The sequence below is a fragment of the Cydia pomonella genome, chromosome 12 (genome assembly GCF_033807575.1).
Source record: "Cydia pomonella isolate Wapato2018A chromosome 12, ilCydPomo1, whole genome shotgun sequence".
Classification (NCBI taxonomy): Eukaryota; Metazoa; Arthropoda; class Insecta; order Lepidoptera; family Tortricidae; genus Cydia; species Cydia pomonella.
In genome coordinates, this window is record NC_084714.1 from 17,856,221 (window position 1) to 17,876,204 (window position 19,984).

General features: G+C 35.6%; 2 protein-coding genes across 4 annotated transcripts in view; one reads left to right on the plus strand and one right to left on the minus strand.

Moving 5' to 3' along the window:
* The window catches only part of LOC133523759 (adenylate cyclase type 2-like), a 302,517-nt gene that overhangs the window by 40,132 nt on the left and 242,401 nt on the right, over positions 1–19,984 (minus strand). For all 3 annotated transcript variants that reach the window (XM_061859471.1, XM_061859470.1, XM_061859473.1), the window contains exon 6: positions 14,054–14,266. In XM_061859471.1, the coding sequence (XP_061715455.1) occupies positions 14,054–14,266 (213 nt within the window). The remainder of the gene's footprint in view (positions 1–14,053; positions 14,267–19,984) is intronic.
* The window catches only part of LOC133523760 (pre-mRNA-splicing factor ATP-dependent RNA helicase PRP16), a 454,093-nt gene that overhangs the window by 14,022 nt on the left and 420,087 nt on the right, over positions 1–19,984 (plus strand). The gene's annotated exons all lie outside the window — the stretch shown is intronic.

Genomic DNA, 19,984 nt, shown 5'->3' on the forward strand with positions numbered 1-19,984 from the left:
TGAGCATGGCCCGACATGCTCTTGACCGATTTTTGATATTCTGGTTTTTATAAGAACTAGGTCACTTCAAACAGCGCGAAAAACGGCCAACAAATGCGCCGTAAACAGACGCCTACCATGCAAAATCAGCAACAATAGCCGCAAAAATCAAAACGGCCAGGCACAGATATAACAAGTATGAAAGCGCGAAAGTGACAGGCATAGTGACAAGTGATAAAAATGAAACCATGCTGCCACCGCTGGTCACAGCTATATATCAAACAGCACCGTATTAAACAGATAGTGCATCGCCTGTATCCTTATGCACCATTTCACACTAGAGTCAAGTAATTGAGAGCTAAGAGGCTGCTAATTAAAACTGATGGCAGTGGACGCTGTGCTTAATGGAGTTCAAAGGGAGATGAAAGGCTTCGAACTTCGCTAATAGATGAAGTGATAAAGACAGATTCAGTTTTATTAATGGAACAGTCTCTTTTAGATAAATCTGCGGATGGTTAAACTTTTATTTAAAATATCTAGGAAGATAATTAAATTTATACATGTAATTATTACATATTTTTAAACATATATTAAGAGGCTATTTACTCGATAAACAGTTGTGATTAATTTCATAATATATAGTATTTCTCGACGGTTACACACACAGTCATAATGTGAAGGACTTCATACTTAGTTTTATAAATTTTTAACATAAAATTTAATATTTCGTTATTGACGTAACCTAGCTTATATGTACGTACGGTACGTCCCACTGCTGGACTTTACGTCACAAAAGGCTTTAGGTTTTAGTCACTAGGTTAGTCCAATGCGGCTTATGGGCTTATTATTATCCCCCGTTAACGATGGGTGTTTTTTCTTTATTAAATACCTGAAAACGTAACTTATAGTTCCTCGGCTTAATCACCAGACCTAGACACATTTTAACATCATTATGTTAACAGAAGAAACCAACTCGACTAAGCTCAAATGCAGTGTTCCAATCAGCATATAAATCGCAAACTTTCCGCCCGGTTCAAGATTGCATGTCATACATCATATTTCATATTTTATACCCCAAGAGAAATGGGATCTTGGAATACCGAGCGGGAGCGGGTACGTACGTACAGTCGAGGTATTAAATATCCACACGGACAAAGTGCCAAAAACATGTACACACTACTTTAATGCATTGGCAATAAGGTCGTGTATACATATTTTTGGAACTTTGTCCGTGTCGATGTTTAATACCTTGACTGTACCTACGGTCAAAGTTCTCATGATGTCTAAGAAGACACTGCTTATGGGAAACTCATAGATATAATAGATTCTTTTTTTATTTTTTTTAATGGCTATCGCCACGAAGGCATTTGCCAAGATAGATTCTTACGACCAACGATAATAAAATTGGTGACTGAACTTTTTCTTGGTACTCGTTGCTATGGTAACGTTTAGCTGCGCAACTCTTAAAACCCTGGTATTATGGATTAAATTTAATTAACAGCCAAAGTAGTCAGTTATATCGCTACATACCTTTGTTACTATAAAAATAAAGACTTTAATAAAATATAAATATCAGGGGCCATCTTACACAGATCAACTTAGTCCCAAAGTAAGCAAAGCTTGTAGTATGGGTACTAGGCGAAGATATACATACTTGTATAGATAAACACATACTTATATATATAGAAAACACCCATGACTCAAGAACAAATATCTGTGTTCATCACACAAATAAATGCCTTTTACCGGGATTCGAACCGAGGACCATCGGCTTCATAGGCACCCACTAGGCCAGACCGGTCGTCATTTATACCGATATATTAGGCACTTTGGCTGTTACTGTCTATTTGACTGCAGTCATAAGCCAACTAATAAACATGTTAGTAGATCGTGTTACACCATTTTTTACTTATTACCAATATTCTCCCCTGGACAACAACACAAAAAAATTGTTCCACCCCAATATACCTATTGTCTAAAAAAAGTTCATTTTCTGTTCATCGAAAACCGATTGAAATGGGCTCGTTTTTTCTCAGCTTAATTTGCAATTGCAATGAAAATGTACTGGCTAAATAAACTAAAGGGTTAACGCCAGTTCTTTTTCGAAGCACTCTGATTTACGCTTTATTATATGCGCAATAGGGTTTTAATTAAATTGAACATTAAAAGGACAACCTATAAAACAATATCGTTCTTTTGTTTTCAGTGCAAAATGGCATCCGATGCAAACGTATTTAACAATAGCTCACGTATATTGGCGCGATTCAATTCAAATTAAGTAGTCTCTAGTAACTATAGTTATTTGTTTTACAAGAGGGAAAAGTTGTTATTTAAATCCTGATATTATACAAAATATTTATACCCGAGCAAGCAAAAGATTCCAAAATTGAGTTGGAAGTGGAATCTTGAGCATTTCGAAGGTTTCAAGGTACGAGGGTTAAACAAACTTTGCTACCGAGTGAAACATAACATTTTTAACTAAACTAAGTGGTGGAAAACACAACTGCACATTAAAAATTAAATGCAAATGAATCGAATGAACTTATATAATGTATTATCATTTAAAATGAACACTATTCAATATTGATCATTCAAAATCATTACTCATAACATAAGTAGTAGTAACTCAAAATTTACATCAATTTATTTTTCCATAGTTGTGGATAAAATGCAACTTTCTCATCAGTTTTAGAAGACTAAAGGAAGCATTGACGAGCTAGTGTGGTAAAATAACTATTGTTAGAGTGCCTATACTGATCTGACAAGCCAGTAAGTTGTAAGCTTTAAAACTAAACCAGACGCAGTTTTTTTACACTTTTAACTTTAAATTCATTTGTAGTTTTACATGTATGTAAAATGTATAATTGTTGGTGCAATAAAGAATATTTACTTACTTACCTACTTATTTGTCATTGAGTTTGAAGCTTGAATTTAAAATCAAATCTCTCAGGTAGAAAATTCCTTTATTAAAAGTCCCATTAAAATATTTTCTTTTGATAGTATTTCCTTTAAAAATTATCTTCCAGAAATATTTTTTTTAATTTACTGACCTACAGTGAGCTACGAAATTGTATGGACACATGTCATTATGAATGGAATGCACTTTTGCAGCTGGATGTAGGTATATATTTTTGCGTAGTAGTCACCTATTATTAAGAAATCGTAATTCGTAGACATGTTAACCTGTTCAATAGGATCAAAGTTAACGGTTCAACAAGTATCTAATCATAAATCATATCATATCATAAATCATTTATTTCGTGGTAAAACTTAAATTACATACAGAAGTATATATATTACAAAAACAAATAAGATTAAAACATATTGAAATTGTGTAATAAGTAAGTTAAACGCCTCATTGACATCTAAATTCCTAGAATTATAGTTTCGTTTCTTATTTCTATTTTATAAGCGCAGAGCTAGCTCTAGAAAATGGTTAACGATCAAGATCAAGAGCAACGAACCCAGTTATTTATGCTGTTTGCTTCGATATCCTTATTACTAAATCCTGGCGCCTGGCAGCTGTGCATCGGTAAAAGTCTACTAGTTAATTAAAAAAAATATTACTTTGCTAATCCGCGAAATAATAACGTGCTAACCCGTTATATTTACTTGCGTATTTCTACATTGACATTAACCGTCTGACGTCCGGCAATATCCGACGTCGTGACGGCCGTTGCCGGACGTCAGACCGTCAACATCTCCAGCATCTCCTGATGTCTCGTAGAGAGGCGAACACGTGTTGAGTTTTGTACTTTTGGTGGTGGTTTGTTCTATTTATTTTCGTGATGGGACAGTGTGAATAGTAGATTGTTAACCAAGGGATGAAATACACTAATTCCTGCCGAGGTAGGTTGGCGCTCGAACGTAATGAGAGGGCTAATAAACCGCGGGTGAAAGGAAAGATCATCGCTCGAAAAGATGCCGCTTTACCTTTGGCCTATGATTCAGAAGATAGCGCCATTTTTTGATTTTTAACAAATTTAACACACATCAGTGAAATAAAAAGGATCAAAGTCAAATAGCATTCTAAAAGTTTTAAACATGTGTCGAAAGATGGCAGTAAGTTTACTGTGGCTACAAAGTTTACTTTGACTATCCACTTCTATTTAAAATCTCTTTGCTAATAGTACAGTGTGGGTCATTCGCTTAAGTGTCAATGTCTTCGTATCACAATCTGTATTTTAACATTATATCCTGCAATAACCTCGAAATACCTATAAATAATCCTCCAATCAATTTGAGTAAATTAAACCTGCCGCTGTACGAGTATAGAAGAGTATTGGGTCCATATTGCCAAATCAAGTGGAAATTGGCAATAAATAAAGTTATTTATTGGATCACACCGCGCTTTGGAGCGATAACGGTGATTTGTGGTCGTATTGTGGTAGAAAATACCCACAAAATCACCTCATGATGAAGAGTTGAATATTTGTAAATTTGGTTTATAACCTACTAAATATTATCAATCATAGACAAATATTATACCTTTATAACCTTGAATTAATCTATGCTATTTTCTTATAAACACATCAATCCTATAGTATTCCAGTACAATATTAAAAAGTTAACAAAAGATGGTTTTTAAAATAATTAAGTTATCATTACTATAGAGAAGCTATATACACGGTGTACCATGAGGAAACCGAAAGATTTTGACAGTGTATTACTGATCACATTTAGAGACTAAAATGTCATATAAACTTTTCTGGATTTCGCCTAGTTTCAGAGTTAATACCAATGTAAAAAAAAAAAACATCTTATCGTAACTTAGTGCAAAACGCCTTTTTGATCGCGATGATGCCATTATGGGGCGTAATCTAAATATCCTTATTGATAGATGTTAAAAAGTGACAAGTAACCTTTGCAAGAACTAGTTTTTACAAAAAAATCGTAAAAAAATATTTTCAGTGCCACTTTTACCATAACTTTTTATGTACACAAAAAAAAAATCTTGGCGAAATTTACTGAAACTCATATTACATTTTTTCCTTATTTTGGTCTCAGAAGTACGTGATTAAAATATTTCGGGTTCCTCGTGAGCACTGTGTATAAATCTTTGGCTATACCAAACAATGAAATTGTCGCAATCGCAATTTCATTGTTCCGCGACAGTGTAACAGACGGTTACAGTTTACGGTTCAATTTATAATGGTTAAGTTTTAATATGGTCAATCGTCAAACATTTGCTAAAGATACGATATGGATTAGATATGTCAGTGTCCAAAGTGACGTTTCTTCAATAAAAAACGCCACTTTTGACACTAACATATCCAATTCATATCAGTTTGAATCGGGTCGAATGTGTCGTTATTAAAGAGTAACATTACTTCAACATGATCGGTCCAGCCGTTTTTGAGATATTTCTTTATTGATTTACGGAACCCTACACTGAGCATGGCCCGACATGCTCTTGGCCGGTATTTTGTAAATAGGTATCTTCAATTTATACAAGTACCTACTGGTCGTAATTGTAGGTTCAACTGAAATAAGCGGTCGAGCTCCCATACTGTAACGGAGCGCCTGCTTAAGGGGCCCACTGGTTACCAGTTCGCCGGACGATATCATCAGGCTGACAGTTTTCGCAAAAGCTGACAATCGCAAATAACTGACAGGTCGATATCGTTCGACGAACTGGTAATGTGCTCCGTTTAGTTAAGTAGTTTATACCAAACGTTAACTAAAGTTATACTAAAACCAACAGATTATTGACAAAAAATCCCTGACGAGATTATCCCTTGAAGCATTAACTAGTAATTTGTTTAAAATGTCCTCGATCGACCGCACAAACTATCAACGTCAACCGTGTCAGGGTGATGGATGGATGGCCGTGGGAAGAAATAACGCGAATAACTTGAAAAGCTTCGTTTCATGTTTTTAAATCATGTAGATAGTATATGTAAATCAGTACCTACCTAGTAGTATCAAGTAATTTTAAGTAAGTACCTATCGAACATTATACATCGTGTTTTTTTGATTTCCGTTAATTTCAAGGGTGCATTCTTGAGCTTGAATTAAGCAACTTTCTCAAAGACACCGGAATTCTAATTAACTCCATTTCGAAGATAATTAATCATTTACTTTTATCTTATAACGCCCTCACGAGCATATACACTTGCCTTAGGACCTATTTACATATTGATTAGTGTTTAGTACGAGTGTGTACATTTGCTACTAAACGTAAACACTATTTCGGACGATTGTTGTTCGAAATGACATTGATATGTCAAAGTTTTCAATTGTTTGGTTGTATGCAACATTTAATTACTTTTTTTTTAATTAAAAAATATATATATTTTTTAATTAACTATGCCATTTAGTTTCCTTAAACGTACTTACCCATACCCCGGAGTTAACGGAATTCAATAAAAACACGGTGTATTATACGTAAATATTGCGCAAGGTATAAGTTTAATGTTTTACGCCAAATAATTATTTTTTATTCTATTTCTGAATTGTTAACCTCTAACCTCCCACGATCCTAATAATAGTACAAATTGCCTCCAATGAAATATATAAATCATTATTATTCATTATTAAATGTTAGTTAATTCATAAGTAAATTGTAATCCAAAATGAAATAATCCGCTTACCCACTGATTGCTTAACAAAATTTGATTAATGGTGGATCGCTTACTGCCGATCAAATAATTAATTTGCCGACCAAATCAATTTACAGTAGCTCAGTATGACATTATTTGTGAACTGGTTTAGAAATACTTGCTAACCTTAATTTGCAGACCAAGTATACATTTTGGCTGACCAAATATATATTTTTGGTTCATCAAAATAGGAATATTTTGCAGGTCGATTAAATGACACCCTTATTTATAATAACCAAAACGTAATCTTAAATACAAAAAAAAAAAAAAAAATTTGTTTGATTTAGGAGCGTCATGTCAAGAGTAACAAATTACTTTAAGAACAAAGTTTGTTAAAGGGCAAAAACAAAAGGCTTTTGTTTAAAAGTGAAAAGTCACTTAATGTCAAAGACAAGAAAGTTATTGATTAATGGACCACACTCCGTAGACATTTGATCTGAACTAAGTCTAAAACTTTAAAGTTACAAACAGTTCGTCAAGACTCGGAACCGGCTTATAAAATACTAGTAAATACCGGTTAATTTCGGTTTTCCTCCGAACTTTTATGGAACGCTAACGTTTTAAGAACTATATTGTAACCTAATAAAACTGGTTTATTCGACGAGCGATGAAGCGGCCGGCCGGCCTGGTGGTGTGCCACGTAAACATAGACACCGACATAGGAAGAAACCGGTATTTATTGCTCTAAACCAGTTAGTTTGACAAGAACTGTACTTATAAAAACCGGTTTAAAATAAAAGTTTTCCAAGCGAAACCGAAACAAAAGGTTTTGCGCCAAGTACATGAAAACGGTTTCGAAATTTAACCGGTTTTCGAGCCTTGCAGTTTGTACCATCAGCCGTAACAGTGATTGCGTCTTTATCAATGAATTGATTCATAGTTTCTCCATGCAATTTCGCTCACTGAACCTAAGACAGCATTGTTAACTATACCACAAACGGTACAGTCAGCGTCAAATACTTTATAGCAGTCAAAGTGGCCAAATAGTTCGGTACACCATACTAAATATATGGTGTACCGAACTATTTGGCTACTTTGGTTGCTACAAAGTATTTGACGCTGACTGTACATTGTTATGATTTGTACGCCATCCTACCTGTTTCGTACACAAGTAACAGGCCAATTCGAATACGCACTGACATTAAATCGATATTAGATTAAAACGAAAGTGGAGTACTCGCGCGAAATCGTCTTTTCATACAAACGTAGTCCTCATTTTCCTCTCTGGATATTAACATTATTGAAAACATTTTGACACAATTTGGTATATATCGACCACAGCTATGCCCCTACGTTTGACTTATTTAAATTTTTTAATATTTCTAAGAGTTAAGAGCATTCTCAAATTTGTATGAAAACTGTTTTTCGATCCTAATTTTGACAATAATTCAAAAAAACGAAAAAAGTCAAACGTAGGGGCATAGCTATTGTTAATATACATCCAATTATGTAAAAATATTTTTCATAATGTCAATATCCAGAGAGGAAAATGGGGACTACGATTGTATGGAGAAGCGGCCGTCCCCTTTTTCGGCTTAATGCACTTTCTCGCTTAGAACGCGTTTTAGGCGTTTGGATTCTTAAGCGAGTTTTACTGGAACAATCCGCAATCCTCGCAAATTCGAAGTCTTGAATAAGCGCACTAAGTAGTCTAACTACTTTAAGTGAAACTTTCATAATGAAAGCTTTCAACCCGCTAACGGTTTTCTTTCATCCGTTGTTTGTTACGTTCGTTAGAATCTTAACGCTTGACTCGCCAGTTGTTTCAAGTTTGCAATTTGATATTTTATCAACTGCTTTTAACTAGAGACTATTATATGATAGAGATTGCAAATCTTCACGCCAAATTCCGTATCCCATAATAATTGTAATGATTGTAACTGATTTAACCTCCAAAGGCTCAGCCATACACATGAAAATCCAAAATTTGCCACTGAAATTTGAACCTGAATGAAATTGATGAATTTGATTTTGCGTTGTTTGAAAATTTCAAGAAATAATGCAAAAGCGACTCTGTTCCAATTAAATATGATTCAAATTTCATCGAACTGAAGAACCGTTAGCCCATACAGAACTCTTAAAACTTACACAGAAAATTTAGCACATGTAGATTCACTAGAGTCAAACCAAGATTTAACTTATTGTTAGAACAACTCAGTTATTGACGGCCGGTAAGTGTTTTAAGAGATTTTATGGTGTAGTGTAAGCGAAAATTAAGCGCCAAAGTGCCTCACAAAATCCACAAAGATTTTATGAAGAGAAATGGTTGCATTTCTCTTCATAAAGTTTGACCTAAGTACAGTCTTTATTATTGTGTATTCTTTGGTTGGACGTAATACCTATTATGTTTCGAGTCTTAGACGGGGGGTTATTCAATTTGGCAGTGTTCAACGGAGCTTGGATAACAGAATTACGGGTTTATTATGCAGTGCATGGAAAGAGAAACGAAACAAAGTATTTTATTAAAAATAACAGTATCATTTTGTATATCAGAGCTATTTTGCTGAGACAAAGAGGGTTGTTTAGCATATAGTATTTACTAATATTCACATATGCATATATACTCGTATGTATGCATAATAACCGAGTTTAATATTGCTACAACCAGGTAATCTCATTACATGAAATAACTACACGCCCGCAAACATTAGTTTAATGTGTAATTTTGAAAACCACTGTAAGTTTAAGTATATATAATTAAAAAAGTATATATAAAGAGATTGTGTAAAACAACAAAACGTTTGAAATGAAGGTTTTCAATCCCCAACCACGGGGTTTTTCATTATAAAATAAATAAATAAATATTATAGGACATTACTACACAATTTGATTAAGTCCCACAATAAACTGAATAAGGCTTGTGTTGAAGGTACTCAGGCGCTAAAAATTATATATAATTTACGGATGACAAGGCTGCTATGTCACAAAATAAAAAAATTATAACCAGAATATCGCAGCAGGACATTAAAGCTCCAGCGTGAAATGTCGTTCATATTATATTATATAAATAAAGCTTAAATAAATAACCCTTACGGCGCGTTTAGTTGTCCTGTGCTGTCCTGTCCTGTGCGTTCAGCCAGCAGAGTTTTTGAAAAACGTTTTTTTACATCATAATACGGTTGCCAAAAAATATGAATAGCAATCTTAAGGCATTTCTCAAGTAACATCATCGATTCGAAGCCTTATTAAACAACTTTTACTCTATAGAAAAAAAACACGAACATAGGTAAATCTAAAATTAGCGTAATGTTATTTTTGATCGAACTAAAAAATATTAATATCAAATATCAAATATCAAACATTTATTCAGCAAATAGGCCATAGGGGCACTTTTACATGTCCATTTTTACAAACAATAAATTAAAAAAAAAAAACAATTACAAATATCGAATCTATGAAATAATAAATACATTATTAGAGATGTATACTGTCTCTAAATGTCAAATTACACAAAAAAAAACTATGATAAAAAAATAAAACCATAAAATACTAAAATTCTTTAGAGATGTATAAGTCTCTAAGTGTCAGAGATAAAATATAAAAATATATATTAAATTATCCTTAGAGATGTAGAGGGTCGCCAAGGCTTGAATTCTTATATAAATAATTAAAAGACAAAAAAATTAAAACAGACAAGAACCGAATGAAGTGTCTCACGTTAATGTCACTCAAAAGTAAAGTTACATACTTTAACATAACCTGTACCCCGTGTAAGCTTATACAGACCGGTCTCCACAAACAGTTTAATAACATGATATCCGCGATCCCAAACACGTCCGAAACAACAAACCGAAATTCGCAAATTGCAGGGATGTTTCTCTTTTACTCTCACTAAGACGTAATTATGTAGAGTGACAGAGAAAAATGTCCGCAATTGACGATTTTCGGTTTTTGCGGTTATATGTAGCCCTGAACTAATTGAATCCTAAAGTTCCGGCGTGAAATGTCACCGTCCGCGTGAGAAATCACTGGAAAGTTAGCACTAGTTCTGAAACCGTGCCTTGTTATGCATAGCTGTGGCTTCGGTCCCTCCGCTAACTTGCAAACAGGATGTTTAGTTAGAAAAGTCTGGTTTAACTTTAATAGTTGTTCTGATGGTAGTTAGTTCTGATTGAACGTTAGCGAAGGTCTCCGCTTTAACTCGGGCATTTTGCTTTCGTATGTCCAGATATTCTCCTCTACGGGTCACAATTCTTAACCGATTTTCGTGACATTTTGTGACCATTTTCTATGATGAAATATTTTTTTTCTGTCAATCCAGTTTTCGGTTTTTTTTTTCAATGCAGACATTGGCATAATGGGCTTAAGCCGCAATAGGGTCTATGGCACTTACGACTATTGTTCACAGTGATACTCGTAACAACTCAAACGAACTAATTATTTTTCACTTTTACATTTTCTAATGTTAACGTGAGGTCTACAGCAGAGCCACTATAACGATAACGACGACGACGACGACGACGGTATAACGATTGTGAGCGTAGTATTGAAATATGTTGTAAGTAATTTTAAGTTTACCACGAAATACCTATTTTATAATAATTACGACCGACCCATCTCACCAAACTGGCTACATGTCCAATTCCTTTTCTTTTCAGACAGCTCGCCTTTGGGTCTCCCTATCAAAATTAGACTGTGTCCGATCAGCGGTTGTGGCACCGTCGCATTTTTGTCACTTGTCACTATGCCGGTCACGTTTTAACAAGTAAGTATGTAAGTGCGAAAGTGACAGGCATACTTTGCTGAGTACTGAAAATTCTTAGTGTTAGGTTTGTAAGTTTCATCTGAATTCATATATTATGTACCTAAGTAGGACCTACTTAGTATGTATTGTTGGTTAATAGTACCTAATCGCATCATGTTATGCCCCGCCTACAACTTTATTCTGTCTGCTTTGCCCAAAGTTGAAGAAATTGTACAACAAAACCATTTAATTTCTTATTTTAATAAAAACGAAAAAAACGTATTTGGAAAGTAAAATACTCTAGTGTCGAAACGTATTATTTTCTGCACACTTTTTGACAAAAATTACCGACTTTCAGAGCACGAGAAACGAAAAATAAATTAGCGATAGACCTGGTACAAATGTTTTAATACCTATGTGTTCAAAAGGCGAAAGTTTAAATGCTATAAGTAATATATAATGCCTTAAGGGACTAACAATCTCCTCGTCGCTCATAAGTACAAATTTCATGTCATTTTAGAATCAATTTTAAACAATTAAAAAACAATTTTGGTTAACAAATCTAAATATGTGATGGTGATAAGACACATAAAATTTTACAAGCCTCAATGAGTTAATTTGTGTTATATAATTTTCTTACAAATACAATAGTGTACAGATGTAGTGAATAATCCTTTCCCATCGTTTTTTTACGGAAACGTACGAACGTGTTATGCTATTTCAGTCAGTCCCAGTACAAAAAGTACCGAGGTTGACTGAAGTATCATGACAAATACGAACGATCCCGTGAAAATACGATGGGAAATGATTATTCACTACATTTGTACCTACTTACCTACTTAACGTAGTGATAAAGCGTTATTTTAAATTTCGTTTTCTGCCTCTATCACTCGAATATAAAATTTCGATTTTCCGTTCTTCCTGTAAGCCTTGTAGCAGTCTTTGAATAACAGCAAAAATCTTTATACTTTAGCAATCGGTTATTTTACATGCCAAGCTCTTAATAATAAGTAATTTCTATATTATACTTGTTACAGTTATTACATATTCGTGATTATACAAATGTGTAACAAAGGCAAAATGCTCCTGGCTCTTTTGCCAGGAGCATTTTGCCTTTGTTACACAAAGCGAGAGAATTTTAATTGTATTTCCATCACAAACGCAGTAATTATTAATTATTATAATTATATTACGTATTCTCAAAACGCGGTACAGTCGGTACAAACAAACGCACATAATTTTCGCCTAACGTATACATTCGTAATATTTAGCGTTCCCTCAGCAGACGTTCTTGTTATAAGATTATGTTCAGGCGTTTGTACTTTTCTTAATCGTCAAATACTAAAAACAACTTTACTGTAAAGACCCAAAGTTCATTTTCGCGATTACTGGAAAGCTTTACACCGCTTAAATACTTCATTGGTGTTTCCCGACACATTCAAGCTTGAATTGCTTGCATTTCAAGTGTTAAACTAACATTGAATTTGCGATTGAATTTACAATTCACATTGACTTGCGGAAATTTTGAAATTCAAACTGGGAAACTACAACTATTATGCATTTGGAACGAATGTGAGATAGAATTGATAATATTATATCAAGTACTAACCTATTTACAATCCAAATTAATGTTGTGTTATAACTGCAATTGTTTATTTAAAAAGAGGACATTTTAGTTAACGCATTCCCAGCTGCATCCATAAGGAGATCAGAGTCCACTTTTTGGCAAGCTTATTCAAAGAATATGTGTATTCTTCCGATCCTCACCTACGGCGCTCAGACCTGATCTAATTCTCAAAAGCTTTCCCTTAAGGTTTGCCAGAGGGCCATGGAGCGCAGTATTTCGATTCGAAATTCGAATCAGAAATTCCATCTTACGCGCCAAAACCAAAGTAACCGACATAGCCTTGACAGCCGCTAAGCTTAAATGGGACATACATATCTGCCGTATGCCAAACGACTTGTGGGCCAAGCAAGCTACCTAGTGGACACCAAATTTAGTGCGACGTCACGGCAGACCTCGAAGGAGGTGGCGGCACGATCTTGACGTCTTTCGGAAAGATTGGCCTAATATTGCTATAGACCGAGACGCGTGGAAGAAAGAGGGAGGCCCCAGCAGTGGGACACAACAGGCTAAATAAAAACATTCCAGAATTGGCCAAGATAAAGGTTATTATGAAAACAACTGCAACTGACCTTTCAACCCAGAGATTATCACTTAAAACTTTCAGCACCTTTTTAATTTCAAACTCATTTCTTTGTGATTGTTTTTAACCTGAGTAAGAGGTTTTATCAATTAATAATTTCTTTCTTTCGCCTGTTCTTAAATAACGAAACTTGTAACATAACCTGTCTTTCACCCTCTGAACGCCACACACGGTATTGGGCTGTCGCTGCGCGCGACAGTTGACATCTTTGATGGCCAAAGGGTTAACATATACCCCATTTCAATTATCATGGCGGGATTCCACTTTGAGAAGACGGTCATTAAGCGTAAACAATACAAGTAGTGACCAAAAGATACCCGGCAAACTTTTTTTGCGGCGTCGTGTCTTACATGCAACTGTCTTGATCCTTTTGTGTTATTATTTGACCACATGCTGGCTTTGAAGAGCAGAGCTCGTAAAACTTTTAATTGTTAAATAAAAATAATAGATCAACATTATGGTTCTCTTTGTGTAGTTCCAAGTGGAATCCCGCCATGGCAAATGAAATGGGGTACTTATACCTATTTAGGAACAGACCCAAATTATTAGTTTTGTCTAATTTCATTTTCTTTTCTACTAACCTGAGCAATCTGATCGAACCGTCCAAACAGCTCATTGAGCGTCTTCACTAAGTCCGACGCGCTCAACCTCTCACTCAGCGGCGTGAAGTTGACGATGTCCGCGTACAGGATGCTCACGTTGTTGTGTCTCTGGACGTGCATCTCGTGGAAGCGCGTTTGTTTGGACGCGTCGGCGCAGGCGTCTGCCATCTTGAGCATTATTGAGCGTTTCACCTGGAACAAGAAACATTACTACTCAAATTGCGCCACCAAAAAAAATCAGGAACGCTTCGACAAATTGTGCCAAGGCGTCAGGTTGTTATGCTTATGCCTATAGCGCTATCAGCTATCTATTTAAGTACTCCTTTTAACCTCCTTGGCGTGTGTGAGACATATCTGGCTCAAAAGGTTCATATTTTCATAACAAAACTTCCGTGAGATACAGACACAGTGCTGGCGTAAGAAAAAATTGTGATTCAGCTAAAATTACGGGAGGCTATCGAAATTAGTCTTCATCGGAATTTTAACCATGATTGTGGTTGGTCAGTGCCTCCGAGCTGGAAAACTATGTTGGGTACTACGTCGTCGGACAGCGTGGACGAACCATTAGCGAATGACGTAGTGAGTTTTGTGTGCAACCCATTATTTGACAATAATGCCGTAAACGAGGGTAGTTTCTCGCCTCCCCTGCTACCACCCACGCCCGCGCCAAGTTATCGGACGCAGAGGGCTGCGGCCCGCTGTCTGCGCTGGTCCGCCAACGCAAGCTCGTGACGACACTCCTCGGTACGGAGTGAAACATGTCGAGGGTTTTTCGACTACGAAAATACGTAAGTGATCCGTTTTAAATATATTTGAATGGGTTAATATTTTTCAAATAAAGATGGTTATGTATAAATACGCAAATATTCGCTAACGAATATTCAACCCTAAATTGTATACCTAATAAAACTTCACAAAAAACTCAAATTAGAAACCAAACTTTTGATTGGAGTTTCCCACTCAACATTAATGGAAAGCCACTGTCCAGTTCAATCTCGTCCTAATTTATAAGAAAAACTTTTCAACGTTGAATACCATAATCAAATCGTTTGATCGTCTTGACTTTTCCACTGAAATAAAACCTTAATCCGCTTGGAAAGCTCGACTCAAAGATTACTCTCCATAGATCCCGCACTATGAAGCATTTACAAAGGTTTGCCGGTTATCTCATATATAAGCGGCCTTATTTTTGTGGGTTACCACACCAAGATTATAGGTTATAGGCAAATCGAGATAGGTTATGCGTTCCAAAATTGAAGCGCTTACCTTGTGACAAATTTTACAAGTTGCCCTTAGTCGCACCTAGGCAAGCGAGAAATGCGCATGTGCTAACGATAAGAATGTAAAAAGGTGAAGATGAGATATGCCACGATGCAGGTCTAAGTGTAAGCTTGGTCAGGTCGATGGTTGATTAGTTCAGCATGAAAAATCGTCAAGGTTGCATCAAAACATGATAGATACCTTTACAAATTGTTAAAACTGAATCGTCGTCCGATCCCGGCTTACACGGTGTTTTTTTTAAACTCCGTTAACTTCGGGGTATGGCTAAATTAAATATGTTAAAATGGATCACTCACGTATTTTAACATATTTAATATGTCTGTGTCTCACGGAAGTTTTGTTATTAATATGGCTAAATTATATTTCAGGAAACTGAATGGCATAGTATTTTTTTTTATTCGTAGAGAGTAATTAATAGCGTTGTTGTAACACGGACCTTTCTTTGGTATATTAAAATCCAGCAAACAATTGAAAACTATGACACGTAATTAAATGCGACGTTTAGAGTTAAACCAAAGTACTGATACATTGATTGCTGTATTATTTTGTATGGAAAAATAAAAATCGTCCATATTTTCTAAAACCTATGAAAGTGTGTTCATTAAAGGCTTAACTAACTATTTGATTATGCGGACTCCTTGAATAAAAGGCTCCTTTACACGATGGGCCATCATACTGGCCCACTAAGATAGGCCAGCGTGTAGAGAGCGTAGTGGTGTCGGATGGCTTATGGCGCGGTGGGATGGCGATGCGATGGCCACGGTACCTATCGGTTTTTGTTCCGCACATCAAAGGGCTCCTCTACACGATGGCCCAGCGTAGGCCAGTCTAAGCGACGCAGCTATGCGGTGAAATGAGATAGCAATATCACTTGCTCCCTCTAACGCATGAGTGCGTCCCTTGGACTGACCTACGCTGGACCATCGTGTAGAGAAGCCAAAAGGTGGTGGGCCGGCAATGGCGCGTACGCATCTACACGTGGGCCATTCCATAGTGCGTGCTCTCAACCATCGCATGGCCATCTGGCTGGTCCAGCGCTGGGCCATCGTGTAGAGGAGCCAAAACATACATGCTGTATGTAACGTCTAATAGGTAAGTTGTCTGTAGCCGGCTATAAAAGTTAGGCTTCGCGTGATTAGACTTTTTCAAACTTCTGTTTGCTGTTGACAGTTTGATGTCGGTAGATAATTAAAAATAAAACTCTAGATTGTTCGCGCTTAGTTTTATCTCTATAGTCGGATTTGTTTTAACTAGGAAGTAGGAAAGGAACTAGCCTTAGGTATGATAGTATGGAACGCTCATTTGTTTTTTGTATAGATGTATGGTTTTATAGTTAAAAAAGACTATAGTCTCGTCAGGGTGCGTAGCCAACATGCCAATCGTTTACGCTCCGTAGCTCCGAAACACAACTGTCACCGTTGGACTACTCGTAATATGGAAGAATGATAGAGAGAGATGACTACTTCAGGCGCAATTCTAAAACATCCTAAGTGACTAAAAACTAGATACATAATGTGATGTCAACAGGTTACACAATATGATCAATAATTATATTTATATTTCACCCGTGTAACCATTATGTGCAATAAATTATTGAGTATTGAGTTACATGTAATATGTAATTATTATTGGTATAATTACGCCTTATTCTTGCATTTTTGTTGTTACCTTCGACATACAGCTTGAAACAAAGTTTTTTTTAGTTGAATAATGTTTTAATTTTTACATGTTAATATTATCTTGTGTTAATATTATCATACTCATTTTGTTTTTAATTTTTTTTGTAACTAACAAATTATAAATATTAACATTATTAAGTAATAATTAATCGATGTAATGTAAATATAGAGTAAATGCATGTTAGTCATTAAGTATTTATAGTAAAATTTGCACGCCGTAAGTCGGCAGAATTGTGCTGGATAAAATTTTGATGTAACATCTGTGTTAACCATAATTCTAGCAAATAAAGATATACTATACTATACTACTACTATACTATACTATACTATACTATACTATACTATACTATACTACATGAATATTCGGGCTAAGAATTTAATTTAATTTTAGTTCCTGCGAGGTTTATGTAACGTAGGAGTCACTATTTTTGTCTGCGAACAGGTTGGGTAGGTTCCAGTTAAGGACTAGATTAGTAATGTGATGATTAATTAATTAAGCGTGACATTTCTCACTATGGCTCCTAAGATAACTCATATTCTTAGAAATTGTCCTGTTAGCGAGTTATGAGTGTAAATTTGTTCCCTAGGTTGAAAGATATAGATGGCAGAAATTCTTGTGGTTTCTTCATTTTGTCTCTTTCGTCTTGTATGCAACCGTATATAATTTGAGATGAGAAGAGAGAATTCATCCAGTTCGTTCGTACGTAATAGGAGATACCTATCTACGAAGTTTCTTATCCTATAAAATAAGTATTAACCTGTGTAACCTACCCAAAGCCTGTCCGAAGCGTTAGAGTAAATAAGCACTTAAAAAGCGATAAGACCGCCTTTTGTACATTTATCTATTTGTCTTTGTTTATGTTTCTGTACATGAATTGTAATTTGTGTGAGGTATCCATAAAGAGTATAGTATTGTATTGTACCTATTGTAAATATTCAATTTGTTTAAGCACGTGATTGCGATATTGACAGCTACAGTATTTGAACAAACTCTTTACAAATACCAGCATTGACAGCCTTAAATCCAATTTTCCTGACGTGAACATTCCGGTTGTGTAAACAACTAGCTAGTTCATTAAGATTAGCAGAGCTAATCTTGAGATTCTTGAGGGTGTACAATATGAGGTTTTTCAGTGTAAGACTATTATTACTCTAAAAATTCTAAAAGATCTGGAACTCATTGGTTATTGTTACCATTTACGATGATTACGATACGATTCAAATTAGTTATACTATACTAATACAAAAAAACCGGCCAAGAGCATGTCGGGCCACGCTCAGTGTAGGGTTCCGTAGTTACTCTTCCGTCACAATAAGCTAAACTGGAGCTTAAAGTATAGTAAATTGTTAACCAAGGGATGAAACGGTACCTTTCACCTGAGTTAAACAAATAGGCAAATTTGCATAATCAGTACCTAATTAAAATAAGTCTTTTTACTATGAAGGGAAAACTTTTTGCGATAACTCAAAAACAGCTAAACTGATCATATCCACTATAGTTTTCGTTTAATGTCTGTCTTAAGCTCTACTTCCACGATTTTTTTCATATTTTTTGGACCTATGGTTCAAAAGTTAGAGGGGTTATCTCCGAATATATTCACTTTATCAAAAAATGTTTCTTGTAAACCCCTATTAGTTTTGAAAGACCTTTCCAATGATACCCCACACTCTAGGGTTGAAGCGAAAAAAAAATTTCACCCCCACTTTACGTCCCCTACACGTACCCTAAAAAAAATTAATTTTTTAGATTTTATTGTACGACTTTCTCGGCTTTATTGATTTATATATCCATGCCAAATTTCAGCTTTCTAGCACTAACGACCACGGAGCAAAGCCTCGGACAGACAGACAGACAGACAGACAGACAGACAGACAGACAGACAGACAGACGGACATGGCGAAACTATAAGGGTTCCGTTTTATGCCATTTGGCTACGGAACCCTAAAAACAACAATGCAAAACAGATTTGCGTGCAAGTAATCACATTACTAGCTAAACATCTGAACGCGAGGCATTGACCGAAACTGATTATTAGTTTATCAACCTTGATTTCCTCTACTTATGAACATAATATGTATATAAAAGTACACAGGAATTTTATAAAAGTAAGATTTGTGGTCAATATGACGAATATTACTGTGGTACATACCTAAGTACCTAATATACAGGAATCAAGCACCTCAGCGAAAAATATATATAGTGGTCTCAAATTCAATCCTGTTAGGAGCCAATATTTGTTATCCAGATTGAATTTTTGTGATGCGTAGAAAGAGCCCGTCGCTCTTGAAATAAGTCTGTTCTATATATTTAAAACGATACGGTCTACTATTGTGCGTACTGCTGTTCTAAAACCTTCCGTTAGTCATACAAACTTTCAATGACGAATTTTTCATAAGTGTGTGTCGTCAGAGCGCTACCACAAGCGCCTAAAACCAGTGTTGACCTGCAGACGAACATACCTTTGCATCACTTCAGGCCATGACCTCAGTTTCTGACGCATAAATTCTAGCCGCAAAACTGCATTAGTCCGGACAAATTAATAAATATTTCCGATCATTACACACTACATGCTTAAATTGCTTAACCTAGAGCTGGCAAACTAGTTTAAGGTCATTGTGGTTTCGGGATTTGTAGCAATTAAGTTTAATCAGGTAGTCTATTCGTCAGATTTTACTACCTTAAGAAATTGAAATACTTAAAAGCCCAGTAGGGCTAAGATGGTCGGCTCTTTATCATTTATCACCATGCCTGTCACGCTCTAACAATATGTAAGCGCGAAAGTGACGGGCATAGTAACAGGTGATAAAAATGGAACGATGCTGGCGCCGCTGGAACGCTGCTTTGGAACGTCAAATGTCATGTCACTGGAATGTCCACGACGTGTCACCGATTAATCGGTTTTCGGGGTTTCAGAAATCTAAGCGATAACGCAAACGCTACAAACAAGCA